The sequence below is a fragment of the Girardinichthys multiradiatus genome, chromosome 5 (genome assembly GCF_021462225.1).
Source record: "Girardinichthys multiradiatus isolate DD_20200921_A chromosome 5, DD_fGirMul_XY1, whole genome shotgun sequence".
Lineage (NCBI taxonomy): Eukaryota > Metazoa > Chordata > Actinopteri > Cyprinodontiformes > Goodeidae > Girardinichthys > Girardinichthys multiradiatus.
This window is the reverse complement of record NC_061798.1, coordinates 21,594,766-21,611,556: the sequence shown is the minus strand read 5'-3', so window position 1 is coordinate 21,611,556 and position 16,791 is coordinate 21,594,766. Positions and strand designations below refer to the sequence as shown.

Genomic DNA, 16,791 nt, shown 5'->3' with positions numbered 1-16,791 from the left:
GATCATAATCAGGAGGAGAGCAGAGCAAATGGAAGAAACTGGAGAAAGAGATAAAACAAATAGCGTTGGCGAATTATTGTAAACTGCATTTTAAAACAAGACGATTAGCCAAAAAAAATCCCCAAAACTGAACCAAAATGCCAAAAAAGGATGCAGTAGTGAGCAGCCAAAGATTTATTTATACATGCTTTGAGTTTTTCCCAGTAGACTGGATGCTCCATGTGATGAAGATGTCGGTATGAAACTGCCAGTTTGTGATCTTAAGCAAGTGTTTTTTTTAACAAAATGCTTCTTGTGCTAAACTGGCTCTAGTTCTTGCTTCACACCAGTTCTTTGTCTTTCTACCTTTGCAATTGTGACCCTAGCACCGATAATTTGCGAGTATAATGGTTAAACTTACAGACAAAGTTTTCTTAAATTATGAGTTCTAAATTAAGATAAAACACAGCGCTTAAACATTCAAAAACTTCTCGGATTAGCATTAGTGACACAAGGTCTCTGTATCTTCTCAATTTTTATTTTGATATCACCTGTCACTGAATTTAAATTGGTCAGTGTGTGGTATGAAGCTGCGGTTACAGCTGATATTTTGCCCTGAAATCAATAAACATTTCAGGCTGTCTGTCAACCTGTTGATATCACCAGGTGGTTTAAGAAATCCTGCTTTAAACAGTGTTTAGCTCCCATTTCCCAGCGCTGCTGGTGCAGATGAGTCATCTACTGATTAGCGCACATAAACACCACTTATTGTTTAGTCCTAATAAATTAGGAAGGTGATATTAAGGCATCTTTTTGCAGGAATACTTAAATACATTGTTAAATATGATACTTGGTTTAACTCCCTGAACTGGGATCCTCAACTACAAAAAGTAAAACAAAACAAAAACTAATTAACCTTTACGCTAAAGGCTATTTGAATTATGCTGCAGGACACTGATCGGAAGCAAATCCAGCGAATCCACTGAATGACCTAACTCAAAACAAAACAAAACCAAGGTTTTAAAGTGGCCTAGTTAAAGCCTGGAGTTGAATCTGATTGAGATGCTTTGACCTGACCTTAAACAGCCTGTTCATGTTGGAAAACCCTCCAATGAAGATGAATAAAACAATACTGCAAAGAAGAATAGGCAAAAATTTCTTTAAAGCAATGTAAAAGACTCAGTTATCACAAACACTTATGGTAGTTGTTGCTGCCAACGGAGGCACATCCTGCTATTAGGTTTAGAGAGCAATTACTTTTTCAAAATGAGCCAGGGTCATTTGGATTTCTTTTAAATTTAAATAAAAACTATTTTAAAAACAGTGTTTTATATTTGCTCAAGTTATGTTTGTCTCTCATTAAATTAGTTTGACTTGTAACAGAGTGACAAAAAAGAAAAAACATGATAAATGTATTAGGAATCATGTACTTTTTTTTCATGGCAGTTTCTCAGAATATATTATGCACTATTTTAACTTCTCGGATATCTGGAATAAAATTTTAGTTTCAGCCTTTAGCATCAGAATAAACTTTTCCACTTTAATGAAAATGCTCATTGCATTCCTATACAATATTTTTACTTTATTTTGCCGTATTCTCTTGGAAGGAACATTCCTCTGAAAGTGCTGAATGCATTTATTTTTTTTAATTAGCACTTTCATATTCTGGAAATCAGTAATAAAACTATTTGAAATTGTGAATCAGGAGCATATTTGTTAAAGTGTCCAGCCCTCCGGTTACGTCCTTGCTCTTTGTTCAGGCTTTTTGGCAGACACATATGTTCACATACACCGCAGAAACACGCCCTCCTTCCTTTCCCGATTAACGCACTTAAGGGCTCTAATATACAGCAGTCTATCAGAAAGCTAATTTTCTTCAAGCTAATGTTCCTTGACAAACTAACTTCAGACTGCTTTACTACTGATTAGCTGGCCAGCCACTAGCTTCAGCAGAAAATGGTGGCGTAAAATAATCTGAAAGACAGTTGTAAGAGATGCAAGTTATAGCTATAACATTCTAATAGTAATAGTAAGGAAATTAACTGTTTGAAAGCATTTAGACTTCTAAAATGAAAGATGACATTGTCAAATAACATTACAATTCTAATCCTTGAGCCTTTTTTGAGTGGTGGAGGTTGTTTTCTATGTATGGTTTTTTTCTGTCTTTCGGATGAAGAAAAAATAAAAGTTGGAAAATCTCTGATCTCCCTAAATAAAATCTACTTCAATAAGTCATTATAGCAATTAGTAAGTAGAGACCAACTGTTTGTAGTTTTTCCTCAGTATAAATTCAGCTGTTCTGTAAAGGCTTAAGAGGTTTATTAGAAAACATTAGTAAGCACCACCATGAAGACCAAGGAACACAACGGAGAGGTCAGGGAGAAGGTTTTTAGGAGAAATTTAAAGCAAGGTAAGTTTATAAAACAACAACCCAAACTTAAAATGATTCACTGAGCTCTCTTCAATCCATCATCTTAAAACTGAAAGAGGCACAAGTGCAAACCTAGCAAAAAATTGGTTTCTACCTTAACCAACTGGCTGGGGAAAGACTGCATGAATCAGAGGACCAGCCAAGATGCTGCTTCTCTGGAGGAGCTGCAGGGAGCCACAGCTCTCTTTGTCCAATCTGACTGGATGGGATTAATATGTAAAGAAGAATGAGCAAAAATCTTAGTCCTATTTGCAGCTGTAATTGCGAACTCAGTGGGGCTATAAATGACTGCAAACTTTGAAAAAAAGTGATGTGTACTTATCATTCCATATCACAATCGTGCACTACTTTGTGTTGGTCTATCAGACGAAAAATCCCGCTTAAAAGTTTGCAGTTGACAGGTGACAAAATGTGAAAAATGTTCAAGCAGTGTGAATGCTTTTGCAGAGAGCTGTGTTTGTTGACACCATATCATTGGTTTGTCTTTAACTGCATATTTCCAGTTTTGAATCCATTACTGCCCGGTCCACTCCTCCACACTCTGATGGGAACACATCCATTTATAATTGGACTGTGAGGAGACTCCCTTCTCTGTCTGAGTGCTTTGTACAAGGTGGAAGTAACTAATTATGCTCTTTCTTCTCCATTTGTCTTCCATTTCGGTTAAATCACTTATGCAGGATGTGGGGTGGGAAAAAAAAGTTTGTAGTTTCCCGACAGACTATGTCCTGTAAGTTTTTGACCTTATTTCTGTGATACAGATATTTACACTGAATATAAACTGTGTTGAGATAGCTCCAGAGGAGCCAATAGTGCAACACCACAACCCCCATAGTCCTGCAGGGCCGTTTTTAGGACGTGTACGACTTTCAAAGTCTCCACTTTCGGTTTCAATACATCCCCTTCTGCACTGTGTGGGGAAACAGTAAACTTGAAAACTGTACAGCTGTGCTCCCAGATTGCAAAAACAGATGGAATTTTAATGTGACTGATGGGCAATGGGGAGCCTGCATGCACAGAATAAAAGAGATTGACGAGAGGGAGGAAGCTCACAGTACATTTGGGTGGGAGAAGGTGAAATATTGCTGATGCATGTTTTTGGTGCACTTATTAAAACCTAAAAAATATTTGAGGGTAGGGAGATTCCAGGTTTTATTATTTTTGTGTTTTTTGTGCTATAGTGTGCAGATGGAGGAACTTACTTTCCCAACCTATACAGTCTGGATAAAAAACATGTTTTTCTGCTTCTGTGTCGTGTGTGTCTTCTCACATCCATCTGTTACCCTCTCTGAATAATTAACATTTGTTGAGGTGCTGCGTATTTGATTGTTGTCACCTTGGCAGCAGCACAAGCAGGGATGTTTCACAGTAATACACATATGCCAGGCAGATGAAACTGAGTATAAAGGATTGTCTTTACAAGGATTTCCAAACATTATGCTTTTCCTTTCTGTCTCTCTACTACCAAGGTATTGAGTAATTTGTCTCACTTTGTTGTTATGCTGTACATTAAAATTTGAATAAAGGCACAACTTGGACAGTTTCTGTGCTTGCTTCAGTCTCCGTATTTGCCTGAGGTTTTGTTTGCCTGCTTGTATCTGCTGAATTTTAGATTGAAGCTTCTCCTGAAGTAAATCTGTGCTTCATTATAAGCCACATTTTGCTTTTATGATCAAACTGTAATTATTCATCATTCCTACTGAGATCAGTAGGGACAGTGAAATCCGTTTAAGACTGCAACACATTTACAGTGCCTTGCCCAGGTATTCACACCCCTTGAACATTTCCACATTTTGTTCTGTTGTCGCAAATTTTACAGTTTTAAAAAAAAATTCTGATTCTAAGTGATAAGTTATCATCAACGGGGTGCAAATATTGTAGAATGGTAGGAAAAGGATACATGGTTTGAGGACCTTTTTTTTACTTAATTAACCGAGTGGTTTGCATTTGTATTCAGTCCCCTTTACTCTGACACCCAAAAATAATGTCCAATGCAACCAATTAACTTCAAACGTCAGAAAATGAATTAATAGTGTCCCCATGTTTATAAATCATATGTTCCTAACAGAGGACTTCGTTCTCAGACTGCAGGTTTACTGGTGGTTCCTAGAGTCTCTAGAAGTAGAATGGGAGGCAGATCCTTTAGTTATCAGGCTCCTCTCCTGTGGAACCAGCTCCCAGTTTTACTCCGTGAGGCAGACACCCTGTCTACTTTTAAGGCTAGGCTTAAAACTTTCCTTTTTGATAAAGCTTATAGTTAGACTGGCTTAGGTTATCCTGAGCTATCTCTGTAGTTATGCTGCTATAGGCTTAGGCTGCTGGAGGACATAATGACCACTTTCACCCTCTTCGCTACATTTTCACACTACTCTCTAATTTTCCATTATTTGCTGTTATTTCAGCTTTTAACTTTGTTCTCTCTTTTCTCTTCCTAGAAGCTACACCTGGCCTGGCTCTGTGTCTAACTGTGACACCTTTCTGGAGAGGGCATCGTCCAAGCTTCTGCTGGCAACAACTTAATGCTCACCCTCTATTGATGATCCACATAGCCCTGTCTTTCAGTGTTTAACCCTTTCTTTCTCCTAGACATGGCTATTGACTGAGCTTTTACTGTTACTAATTATATGTGCTCTCTTTCAGACTCTAACCTTGAAAACTGGCTCAGAGTTTATCTGTTCTTTCTTTCTAGGTAAAACGACTAAAGGAGCTGCATCCATTAACATTTACTTTTCCTTCCCATAGAAAGTACTCCTGGATCAGTGCTTCTTTGTTCTCTTTGTGTCTCTGCTCTGTTCTCTCAAACCCCCAGTCGGTCGTGGCAGATGGCCGCTCACACTGAGTCTGGTTCTGCTGGAGGTTTCTTCCTGTTAAAAGGGAGTTTTTCCTCTCTACTGTCGCTACATGCATGCTCAGTATGAGGGATTGCTGCAAAGTCAATGCCAGTGACTGTCCACTGTCTCTACATGCTCATCCAGGAGGAGTGAATGCTGCAAGTCACTGACTGGATGGAATCTGCTGGGTGTGCTTGGATTGCATTTGTTGTCAGTTGTATCTCATTGCTTTTTTGTATAGTTATTTTTACCTGTAGTAAACTTAGTCAAAATGAGTTGACCTGAACTCAATTGAATAAAATTAAACTGAACTAATCTAAACTGAGCAAAGCTGAATTGTTTTGAACTGAACTGGTTTAAGTTCAGTTGTGTTTAAATGAGCTGAACTAAACTGAATTAAACTCAACTAGTAAGTTTGAATTGAGTTAAACTCTAATGAGTTAAAATAAACAAGATTAGTCCAAGTGGCAGCAGACAGGTTGACTTCTTGACTTTCTTTTATATTACTGGAAATTAAAGAATTTTGGAGATTTGTAAGGAAAAAAAAATGTCATGTTACACTGAGATATAGGAAATGTTGTTTGGCATATTTGTGAGATGTAATCTGATTTAATTTTAGCTAATGCTTAGATCTGGTTCATTGATAGCTTTTGTAAGTCTTATTTGCCCAATTTGTTTAAAACTCATAGAATGGGCAGCGGGATTTAAATAAAAGTACTGGGCTTGAACAGAAAAGCGGCGCATAGAGGCTCACATAGGTGTTTAGTTATATTCACTAAACCAACAAGGGAAACAAATCCACTAAGACTGACACCAGCCTGCCACTGGTTAGGTTCTGCAGTTTTTTATAATGTGCCCAGAGGACCTGACTGATTCAGAGCGGAGCTCACCTTCAGGTCCTGAGGCATAATATATGGCTGTCTGACATTCTGCTGTTGTTGCCGCTGGACTGTGGGCCTCCACTGAGAGTTAGGAAGAGAGCTGGAAAGAGACCTAAGAGTGGCCGACGGGTGGATATGACAGAGAGCCATGGGAAGGAGGAGACAGTTTGAATAGTGAGTGATAAAAGGATCAGGTTTAAAAAAAGTTTGGTAAGGTGAATTGCAGAGAGAAGAAACACCATGAAAAGGTTTGAACCAGGATAGACATAGAAGTGGTGGAGGGAGTGGAGTGTGTTGTCGTAACCGCGAGGCATTGGCGGTGATGGAGGATAATGACCTGCCCCAGGCCACTGGAGCTAGACCTTTACTCTGTGTAAGTGTGTGTGTCAATTGAATTTACATAAAGTCTTGTTTCAGAGCCAAACATCTGTTTACCTCTGCTTTTCCACATTGCCACAAAGCTCTGGCTAGAAAAATGTGATTCTGAAGTGCATTCGGATCTTTCTGTCAACTACACTCAGTCATTAGAAAATATTGTTCAACAATAGGTTTGTTTGGCTATGAAGAACTAATAAGTGCCACGAATAAATATTAATGAAATTGGTTGTATGAATCAAAATTAACATGTTGTGACACCCGCTGATTATTAGGAATTAATAGCCAAACAGCTCTCAGTCCCTGTCAGTGTTATGAATACCTGTCTGGTGAGGTGTGGTATCATAGAACAATAGATGAGTGAATTTGTCCACTGGCATTTTCAGACAGCAAACCCTCTGCACATGTACAGAATAAACGCAAACAACCTCCATCCAAAACACAACAATTTATTAACAAAATAATTCAACTCTAAGTGAAAATGACTCAGTCAAGTAACTCTTTAACTAGACTGTGCATGAGAATGTGTTGCTGTCCATTCTGATTTCTTGGACCAACAACATGAAATTTGCCTGGCCTTCCTTTATGCAGAAACAACTAACATTCTTTTTTTTGGTTGAATGAGTCATTCATGAATGTATAAGATATGATTTTTGCACTAATACAGTCCCCTGATGTTGTTCAGCTACTTTAGCATCAGAAAAATGTGTCAACTGTACCAAATTGAAGATATTAAAATTCTTGCTTTCATTGTGATGTGCAATTCATTCTTCAAGTTAAATGATTTTTAATAATATTCTACCAATGTGACAATTTTAAACAAAACCTGCCTGAGAACATGATAGCCACAACTGAATAAAATTTGATTTTACCCTGTCTGAATGGTGATGCTATTTTTTATTTTATTTTAAAGTCTTGAATTTGTTTCTCTTGAAATACAGCAAGTAAAATTCTCCATATCTTTTTTGCCATTTTACCAAGAGTTAAATGGTCGTTATAAGTGTTTCTAGTTGGAGCATAGATACTGTAATATTGGGTTCTCCACTGGGAAAGGTTCAGGAGTATTTGGTTTTGCCAAATTAGTTTTTTTCTTTGCATTGTGGTCTCTTTCATGCATTGGCCAAATAATCCTAGAAATGGTGACAACTTCCGTAAATCCAAAACTGGATAAAAATAATTATCCCATAGATGACTCGACAAGGAGTTTCCCGATTTCTGATCCCCAATGTTGACCGCTACAATGGTTGTTCTATGGGGGAAATTTACTGACAAAAAAAGAGCACATATTTTCAATTTGAGAGCAGGATTTCATTCTGCTTGTACTTAAACTTAGTAATGTTTGCACTCAAAACTTCTGCTTTCTTTCTAATATACTCTGTTCTCTCTCAAATGTTTGTTCCTGCACTTTGATCTAATGCTTCTTGCATAGATCATTTCTCCTCCAGCTTGCTTCATCCTCCAAGCGCGCAAACTTGCTCTGTGCTCGGATCAAAACTGCGCTCTTAGTTTCTTCCCTGCTCGCAAATTCTTTTTGCGCTCTCTCAGATTACAGTTGTATCATCTCCTAGCAACCATATCAGCCAATAGAATGACGGTGTGCAACTGCTAGGTCACAGGCTTAGTTGGGGTGCGCTTGTTTCCTTCTACTGAACGTAGCTGTGTTGCTACTTCCCTGACACGGGTCATATGGAGCAAAATCTGGAAGTAATTGTTTTTATGCATCCGGTGTGTGTCGCAATTTCGTGAAATAGGTCAATCTAATTCAATGCATAACTCAACTCAGCAAAGTACAATGACAATGAATAATTCAAACTATCCTGAAGTGATTTCAAACATTCAGTAGTTTAATATGTACATCTTTTTCTATCAACATAAACATTAAAATAAAAAATGACAAACACATCTTTTAATAGGAAGACATATTTAAGAATTGCATTGTGAATTAGGTAATTCATCTAGAATGTCAAAGATAAAGTTTACAATATCACTGTTATAACAATATTTTCAGTAAAATGGTGACAAAGCTAACCTTAGATTTTAAGGGTTTGGTCCTTGTTGGGTTAAATTAAACACTTTTTACTTATTTGGATAGCTATTTATGATATCTGAATAATACATGTTATAAATAAATGCTTATTCTTCATTTTCCATAATTTAAGTGCTTCACAATAAAATAACTAAATGTTATACTTTCTACCATTGTTACAGACTCTGCTGAGGCGTCAAATTCTGGAGCAATTGCAGAGCCAAATGCAATGTGCTCTCAGTCATCAATTGTAGCAACACAGGCACAGTCAGTAGAAGGAAACAAGCGCACTCCAACTGAGCCTGTGACCTAGCAGTTGCACACTGATATGGTTGCTAGGAGATGATACGACTTTCATCTGAGAGAGCTGCGAGCAGGGAAGAAACTTAAGAGCGTAGTTTTGATCTGAGCAGAAAGCAAGTTTGCGCGCATGGAGGGATGAAGCAAGCAGGAGGAGAAATTATCTATGCAAGAAGCATTAGATCAGAACGCAGAAACAAAGATTTGAGAGAGTAGAGTATATCTGAAAGAATGAGTTTTGAGTGCAAGCAGAATGAAATCCCGCTCTCAAATTGAAAATATGTGCTCTTGACTTTTGGCCGTAAATTTCCCCCATATTGTTCCCTTCATTACAGAACCCTCAGTGGGTTTGTCAAAGTCCACTGGTCTTGAAAAACACTAGATTTTGACTTTGTTAGCAATCCCTGTCCACAGTGTCGACTCTGAGTGTTTCTACAGGGAACCAACACTCTTCCTTTTTTTCATGGCCTGTGTACTGTCGACTTACCTCATTTTGCCACAATCTCTGACAGGAACCTTTCTGTGTGATTCTAAAGGATTTAATCTAGCTTTGATACTGTCCTGTGTTTAGAGGTTACCCAAGATTTGAGCAGATGAGAACAATATTCTATTGGCACATACAGCATTATCCAATTTAATTGCACTACTTTACCTGGCAACAGGCAGTTCTAGGGGACAGTGTCCTTGTAGAACTGGTCTTGGCCCCTGTAGTGACGACAAAAACAAAATCAGTTTCTTATGATGATGTGCGCTGGCACAAAAACCCTAACTGATTGGTCCCTTGGACCAATTCCATTTTTTACCTTTACCTTTACAGTTTTACTTTAACAATAAATAAAATATTAAGGTGCTGTATTGAGATAGTTTCAGTTTTCATCTGCTAGATCAGGAGGCTGGAGCCTGCAGCTCCGGAGCCACAAGTGGCTGTATGGCTCACTTAATATACATAACAATGAAGTATTGCCATGTTTTTTGTGTTTCATTCTTTTGTTCTGCACCCCCATGAAAAAACCCTGGCACCCCTGGTAAATTTGGTTTATAATCATCACTGCTTATCGTCACATTACTAACTAATGCACATTTCTATTTCTTGAATAACGAAATTTCAATCTTTTTTAATCTGCAGTCTTCAGACTGGTAATGCTTGAAAAGCCTGTTAGTACATGAAGTGTAAGTGTACCAAAAGAACAGAATGTGCAGGAAAAAAGGGTTAAAAGTAAGACAGTTTTCTTTCTATTTCTTAAGCAAAGTATCTCTGCAGTTGTGCACGAATCTGCATATAATAACCTGATCTCAAACAGCTTTGGGAACTACCAGAATTTTTTCTGTTACACAACATAAGTGATATTTATCTATGCTAATCCCTTTTAAGGGATTATTTTGTGCAGAATTCAGGGATTTGTCAAAATAATCTGGCACTCTCTGCTCAGGAAATCTGTACCCATGTGGTTTTCACTCTAATCACTACTAACACATAAGCTTTTTGCATGTGAATATGAGTATTTTTAGCCACCACGCACCAGGTAGTGTAAAACACCAAACACTCCTGTCACACTTTGGAGTGTGTTAGACACAGTAAACAATGGTAACCTAGACGGCTTCACCTCCTGTTGCAAGGTGTCGATGCTTAATAATTAATCTAAGTTGTGCGGTGTAGCAGCTGTATTTCTATTGTATCCAAAGTGGTTCTCTCAAATGTGCACATTCACACCACACTCTTCACTTGTGAGAGACTTGTATAGAATCATCAAAATTAACTTGTGTTTCTTAATTATGTTGTGACTATGAATCTGAATATATTATTTAATATTTAATATTAATACTTAAATATTTTATCAAATAATATTTCGATCTGTTAAGGGTTGTCCTGTGAATACCAGCCCAGTAAGGCGATGGTATTAGGACAAGATAGAAAAGGGTGAGCCAAGCCTTGACATTATTGAACAGAAAAACTCTGCACACACATGGAATGAATTCACACAATTTCTTAAAATACAAGAATTTATTAACAAAAATAAGTCAACTCAAAGTCAAACATATTTCAATCAACAAACTCTTTACTATGCTAAAACAATCCAACTAAACTACCAAGCAGAATTAAAGAATAACGAAGACTAATGGGCTATGTACAATATAAATAAGTTGATTAAAGGTGATTGAAAATCATGACCGAAAGAGTGATGCAATATTACCATGCAATGTTTATGTTTGAGGACCAAGGATTATCTTGAAGAATCTGGAAATTAAGTTAAGTTAGTCTTGGAACAACTTTGGCAATAATCAGCAAACATTTAGTCAGCCATTCACAATGCAAGATCAGATAAAATATTATTTTAATAAAATAATGTTTTGAAGAATGATCTGCTGAATAAAACCAACCTTTCTGGGTAAATATTCTTTAGCAGCAAGCACGTGCCCTTACCTGTTAGCAGTTAAAACTAACAAAGAAGGCTGATAGCTTAGCACCAGAATCAAACACACACCTTTAAAAATACCATCAATAAAAGGGTTAAAATGCATAAGCGCAGACGGCGCGTTATGATCAATCTTCTGTATTTAAAATCACCCTTTAAATAAAGTTTGTCTTAACTTTAAAAACACAAAACTGAGCACGTGGTGAGCAGATATTCTGCTAGCACCAAGATAGCTGAGTTCAACACAAACAAAACCAAACTTCATAAAATGAAAAACGTTCAGATCATTTCATCCTAAATCTTTCTATCACTCTGCCCAAACCTAACCTCATGAACCGTGCTGAGGAGGAGTTGTCCGGGCGACGTCGAAGTTTGAAGAAACGTCCACAGTCAACAAACGGTTAGCTATGGCTAACCACCTTAGCTGTGGGGAGTGGCTTGTTCTGTCGGCCACCAAACTGCATGTTACCGTAACCATGGTGATGCGGCTCCTGTTGTCCTTCTTTCAGACTGGGAAACTGCTTCATTCAGCTTGGTAGAGACAGCGTCTCTGCAGGGACTTCTCTATAACACAGCTTGATTCTGTAGGCCTCAGAGAGAAAATTCAAGGCAGGCTTGTACCTTAATTATTATCCCGTTATGAATGAATCTACCGGATACACATACAGTGATTCATTTGTACTTAGTGCATATGATCAATGATCGTAAGACACTCTCGGATCCAGTTGAAGAGTTTATGTCTGTTTGCCAGCAAAGATACATTAACGCGCTTTGCCTCTCCTGTCCCGGTCCTTCAGAGGAGCAGTGGAAGAGAAAGATTCCTTGGAAAGGGGATGCTTTTATACAGCCAGTGGCATCATGGGAATTCCGCTGACCCCCCCCATGTCCTATTGTTCAAAAGTTGTTTCCCACTCTGTCATTCTATCCTTTCTATCTTATCTTTCCTTCCTACAGTACCTAATGTAGTTCCTTCCACTGGTGTCTCTTTCCTTTCACTTGTTGTGATTTATTCATACCTTTTGTCCTCGTTTAAACCTTTTTACCCTGATTAATTAAGTATCTCTGCGCAGATACAGCCTCTTACCATTCTTACCATGAATCGTTCTGATCAACACGAGAGCGATCAGCCGTCCACCAGTGCAGCCGCTGGAGTTTTGTAGCTTTATGCCGTTATGGGGCTTCCAGCTGTGACTACTTCTTCATGGAAGCTATAATGAAAATTAGTTAATATCGTGCACTCTGGGATACAAAGTTTTATACCAGTGTCAATTGTTCTCTTTGTGCAATTCAGTCCTTGTTCTCCATACATGACTGGGCCCAACACCAGCTAGAAAACAATTGAAATGATAAGTTAGATTGCTTAGATATGAGAAGATCAAATTCTGAAATGTTTTCCTCTTCCTTTTTCCCCTCTATCTCTCTCACCACCCTCCTCCTCTTCCTCCTCCACAGGCTGACGTTCGCTCCAGAGAATACCTACGCATACACTTCCCAGCTGCCAATACATGAATTTAGACACTGAGGTAAGTGACAAAAATTCACAGGTGTGGATTCTCACCCTTACACATTACACATCTGTTGAAGAACAAGCTCAGCATGATGCCTCTCTGTCACTGCAGCTGTTTTTCAATCATAAAATAGGCCTAACAGCCACAGCAAGTGATTCATTAAGGACCTTTCCTAAATCCCAGAGCAAAGTCTCCACCTGTTGGTCAAGATACCAATTATTCTGATTTAATTTGCTGATTAAACCAAGTAATTTGAAACTGGAAGAGGACAAACATGAGAAAGATATATTTCCAGATATTCTATCAGAATGTTGTTTTTTATTTCTCTGTAGGGACTAATGTGGGTTATGTGGGAGAAGGAAGTTAACCTAATATAAAAATGATGACAAGACAAATGGTTTCTTCTCAAAGCCGACGAGGGGATCTTTATTCAGAACACATCTCTGAATACATCTTCATAATACAAAATCCCAAAGAATCCCAAAGCCCCGACACGAGTCAGGGTGTGTATATATACAAATGTCATATCATGTGTGTACGTGAAACACTTGACCAATCCGATGTATCCCTTTTCATTTAAGCACATTTTCTGGCACACTGAACTCTTGACTCTTAACAGTCCTCACAAGAGTACAGGAATAGCATCATATCTGCAAGATATCAAAACCGGCCTACGTGACAGTTGTACCATAACAATCTTATGCTCTTATCAATTCCTCATTTCAAAGCTGGGCTACACCTCAGTATTTCCATTTTTGTACAGACAAGGTTAAAGTCAGCTTTAAGCAGCATTTCTTCAGCTCAGTTTTGTGAGCTTCAACCTGTTTGGCCTCGGTAACAGAAACTGATTTCTGCTGCTGCATAGTGGGTGGATTTAAGAGTTTAAGAACCTTTGACAGGTCCTCTGCATTTCCCTGCATTTAGATCAGAGTGTGGGTGGGGCAAAGGTGATCCAAGGACGTCTCAGGTTATCCAGAGATGCACAGCCTGACAGCGCGAGGGCATGTTAAGCTCAGAAGTACCTTTTGATCCAGAAAGTCTCATCTGAAATAACATGCTGCACTCCTCAATTTGACCCTGCCTCCATCATTACTGATGAAAACTGTAGACCATTAGCACGCTCAGTTCCTTCAAGTCTAATCATAATTCCCCATATGAAGCCATGCATTTTCAAACATGCTCAGAATAAAACCTTTATATCTGAAGCAGAGATACTAAAATGAACTCATAAGTTACCAATGCACGTAAGCACAGGAGGCTGTACGTGCTCTAAGGTATTTCGGTGCGGTACTTGGCAACATAATGGGATATCCGTGTGCATCCTCTTGGAAGCTCACTGATGTGGTGAATCCTCTGACGGAGCTTTGATCAGCCTTTCTACAAAGAGTTGGAGACATGGAGGGAGGCTTTGTGCTGAGTTGGCAGATATAACCCATATTTACCCTCGCACTCACTTAACAATGCTGGAGGCACATTTGATGAGAAGTAGCGTGCCTTAGCTGCTTGATGTGGAGCGGTGTTGGTTTTGCTTTAATTTATGGTAACGTCATAACTTCTTTAGCTAACATTAGGTAGGCTTGTCAGCTGGATATTGCTCCTAAACAATATCAAGCATTAAGATTCTACACAAAACCACGGATTAGAAAATCTCATTAACTGTAGGCACATGTGTTGATATTAAATTCAATAAGAATCAGAATGTTTTGTAAATCCCAGAGGAAACTAATGTTGTTGTAGTAGCAGAGCAACTGCACCGGGTTGTGTTTATTAAGTTTATTATTGTGAAACTTGCAAATAAAACTAGTTTAAACTGTACCGCAGCAATCGATTTGCCAGTTTTTAATTATTTTAAAACGGCAGTGATGCCACGGTCATAAGCAAAGAGGTTGCATTTTCAAGCTTTACTTGGTAGGTGGCTGCAGAAGACTTGGATTTTAGGGATTTTAGGACCTTCTGAGAGTTTGACCCTCTAAGCCTGGGGCCACAGTTCTCAACAGGAAAAAAGGTTAGCTGTTCCCCAAGAGTTGGGTCTCTGCTTCGAGTGGAAGATATCAAGAATCGTTGAGTGTTGTTCAAGAGTAACTGAAGCATGGAACAGATATTTTCATTTTTTGAATTCTCAGATAGTCGTTGGTGAATTTACTGGCATTTTGTGGGTCATTGTTATGTTAGATGACTCAGTTCTGCGTCAGCTGTGTTCAAAGATGGTTGCACAGTTTCCTCAAGCCACCCCTAAAACACTGTAAACTGTATGATGGATTATATGATGGTGAGCTGACCAGGTCCTGCTACAGGAAAGCATCCCCGAACCATGACACTTCCAGCTCTATGCTTCACAGTTGGTGTGAGCACCTTTTCCTGGAATACTGTTTGGGTTACAACCAACTTCTGGTGTCCAAATAATTTCATTTTTAGACTCCTCTGTCCAAAGGACATTATTCCAGAAATCTTGGTCTTTGTCTACTTTTTCTCTGGCAACCTTAGTCTGGCCTTCAAGTTTTTTTTTAAGGGCTAACGTTTTGTGAATTGTTTTTATTTAAAAAGGCATTTTCTTTGTTTTTATAAGTCATAATCCTCTGTAGGGTGGCTGGACTCATTCAGTTTTAGAAACAGGTTGAGAAAATCCATAATCTGTGGAGAGCTCAGAGTAGAGCCACTGCTCCTGCAGATTCATAGGAGTCGGTGCATTGGACATCTGATAAGGATCCCTCCTGGGCTTTTAAAGTTTTCCATGCACATTAAATGGGGTTAGCGCAAGGGGCAGACCCAGAACCCACTGGTGGGCAATCATATTCCTTCTAGCCTGGGAACGCCTTGGGATCCACCAGAATGATCCACCTAAACTTAATTTCAGAGAAGCGAAAAGCAACGGACAGACGGACTCTGTCTGACCACGGGGTTGTAGCTGTGTGCCATTTGGAAGGGTAGGTGCCCAACATAAAAGAAAACTTCAGCTCCAAATTCACAGTCTGAGTGGCCTTATGGCAAATAGAACTGGAAAAGTATTTGCCAAAAGCAGCATTTATTACTGGGTCCACAACATTTAAATTAAATGTGCAAACCTAGTGCACATGGATGATGCAGAAGAAAGGTTATGCAGAACATTTAAATCAAAGCATTACACCTACTGGCTGCTATGCTAAATTCCAGCAGGCAGACATGGTCACATGGACCTTATGACAAATACAAAGACAAGTAAGTTGTTTTGATTTTAAACAATTTACTAAATTAAGTTACTGAATCTGCTTAATAATTTTTTTTATTTAGTTCGAATGTTGAGGTGGACCCTCCCCCCGGGTGCAAATGATTTAGCATTAATTTTAGAGCCATTTCTGTCATTACGTCTCGCTAATTCACTTGCTGACAAAAGAAAATGGAGCAGACCCTTTGTCCCAGGTCAATAACGGTCTGACTTTGTTGCCACATTTCAGACACACAGCCACCTTCTTCAGTATGATTTAGGACTGTAACAGAGACAGAAGGAAAAACATCCCCCCCCCCGTGGCTGAACATATTGCAGTAGAAACTTTGAGGCAGTGTGTTGCTCGGCTCTGGACCCTGGGATGTCCCTGGGTGGGAGAGGAGGAGAAGCAGTTTCTGTCTTTGTCAGAAACATGAAAGATGGAGCAGCAGGACAGGAGATCCCAGCAGAAGAGGACAGCATAACTCAAGACGGAGCGAGGTAGACATGAGAGAACATAGAGAAGAGTCAAAGGAAGAAGATAAAGGCTTAGACAGGCAGTAATATGCCTCTTGTTATCTGGATTTCACTTCTATTAATATTCATCATTGGTAAGGTCAAACCGCTATGTAATTATGCTTTATGGACAGTTGTAGAAAACAATGAAAAAACAGAATTAATTAACTACGTGTAATGAAACAAAGTAACAGGCTGAGCAACTAACGAACCGATAACCGCTTGGAAAAACAAATTTGTCCAAAGTCGATTAATAGAAACAGTATCTGTCAATGAATGGAAAGATGGCCTGATAAGTTAAACTGCTAAGTGTTGGATAGCAGCTAGACATGACTGCCAAGGAGCAGGG

General features: G+C 38.8%; 1 protein-coding gene and 1 long non-coding RNA gene across 4 annotated transcripts in view; one reads left to right on the top strand and one right to left on the bottom strand.

Moving 5' to 3' along the window:
- LOC124868774 overlaps positions 1-9,421 on the bottom strand; it is a 32,478-nt gene extending 23,057 nt beyond the window's left edge. The window contains exon 1 of the long non-coding RNA XR_007038379.1: positions 9,311-9,421. This is a non-coding gene — a long non-coding RNA (uncharacterized LOC124868774). The remainder of the gene's footprint in view (positions 1-9,310) is intronic.
- Positions 1-16,791, top strand: part of LOC124868773 (endonuclease V-like) — an 80,183-nt gene that overhangs the window by 25,338 nt on the left and 38,054 nt on the right. For all 3 annotated transcript variants that reach the window (XM_047366346.1, XM_047366347.1, XM_047366348.1), the window contains exon 8: positions 12,690-12,760. In XM_047366346.1, coding sequence (XP_047222302.1) covers positions 12,690-12,746 — 57 coding nt within the window. In that variant the 3' untranslated portion in view covers positions 12,747-12,760. The remainder of the gene's footprint in view (positions 1-12,689; positions 12,761-16,791) is intronic.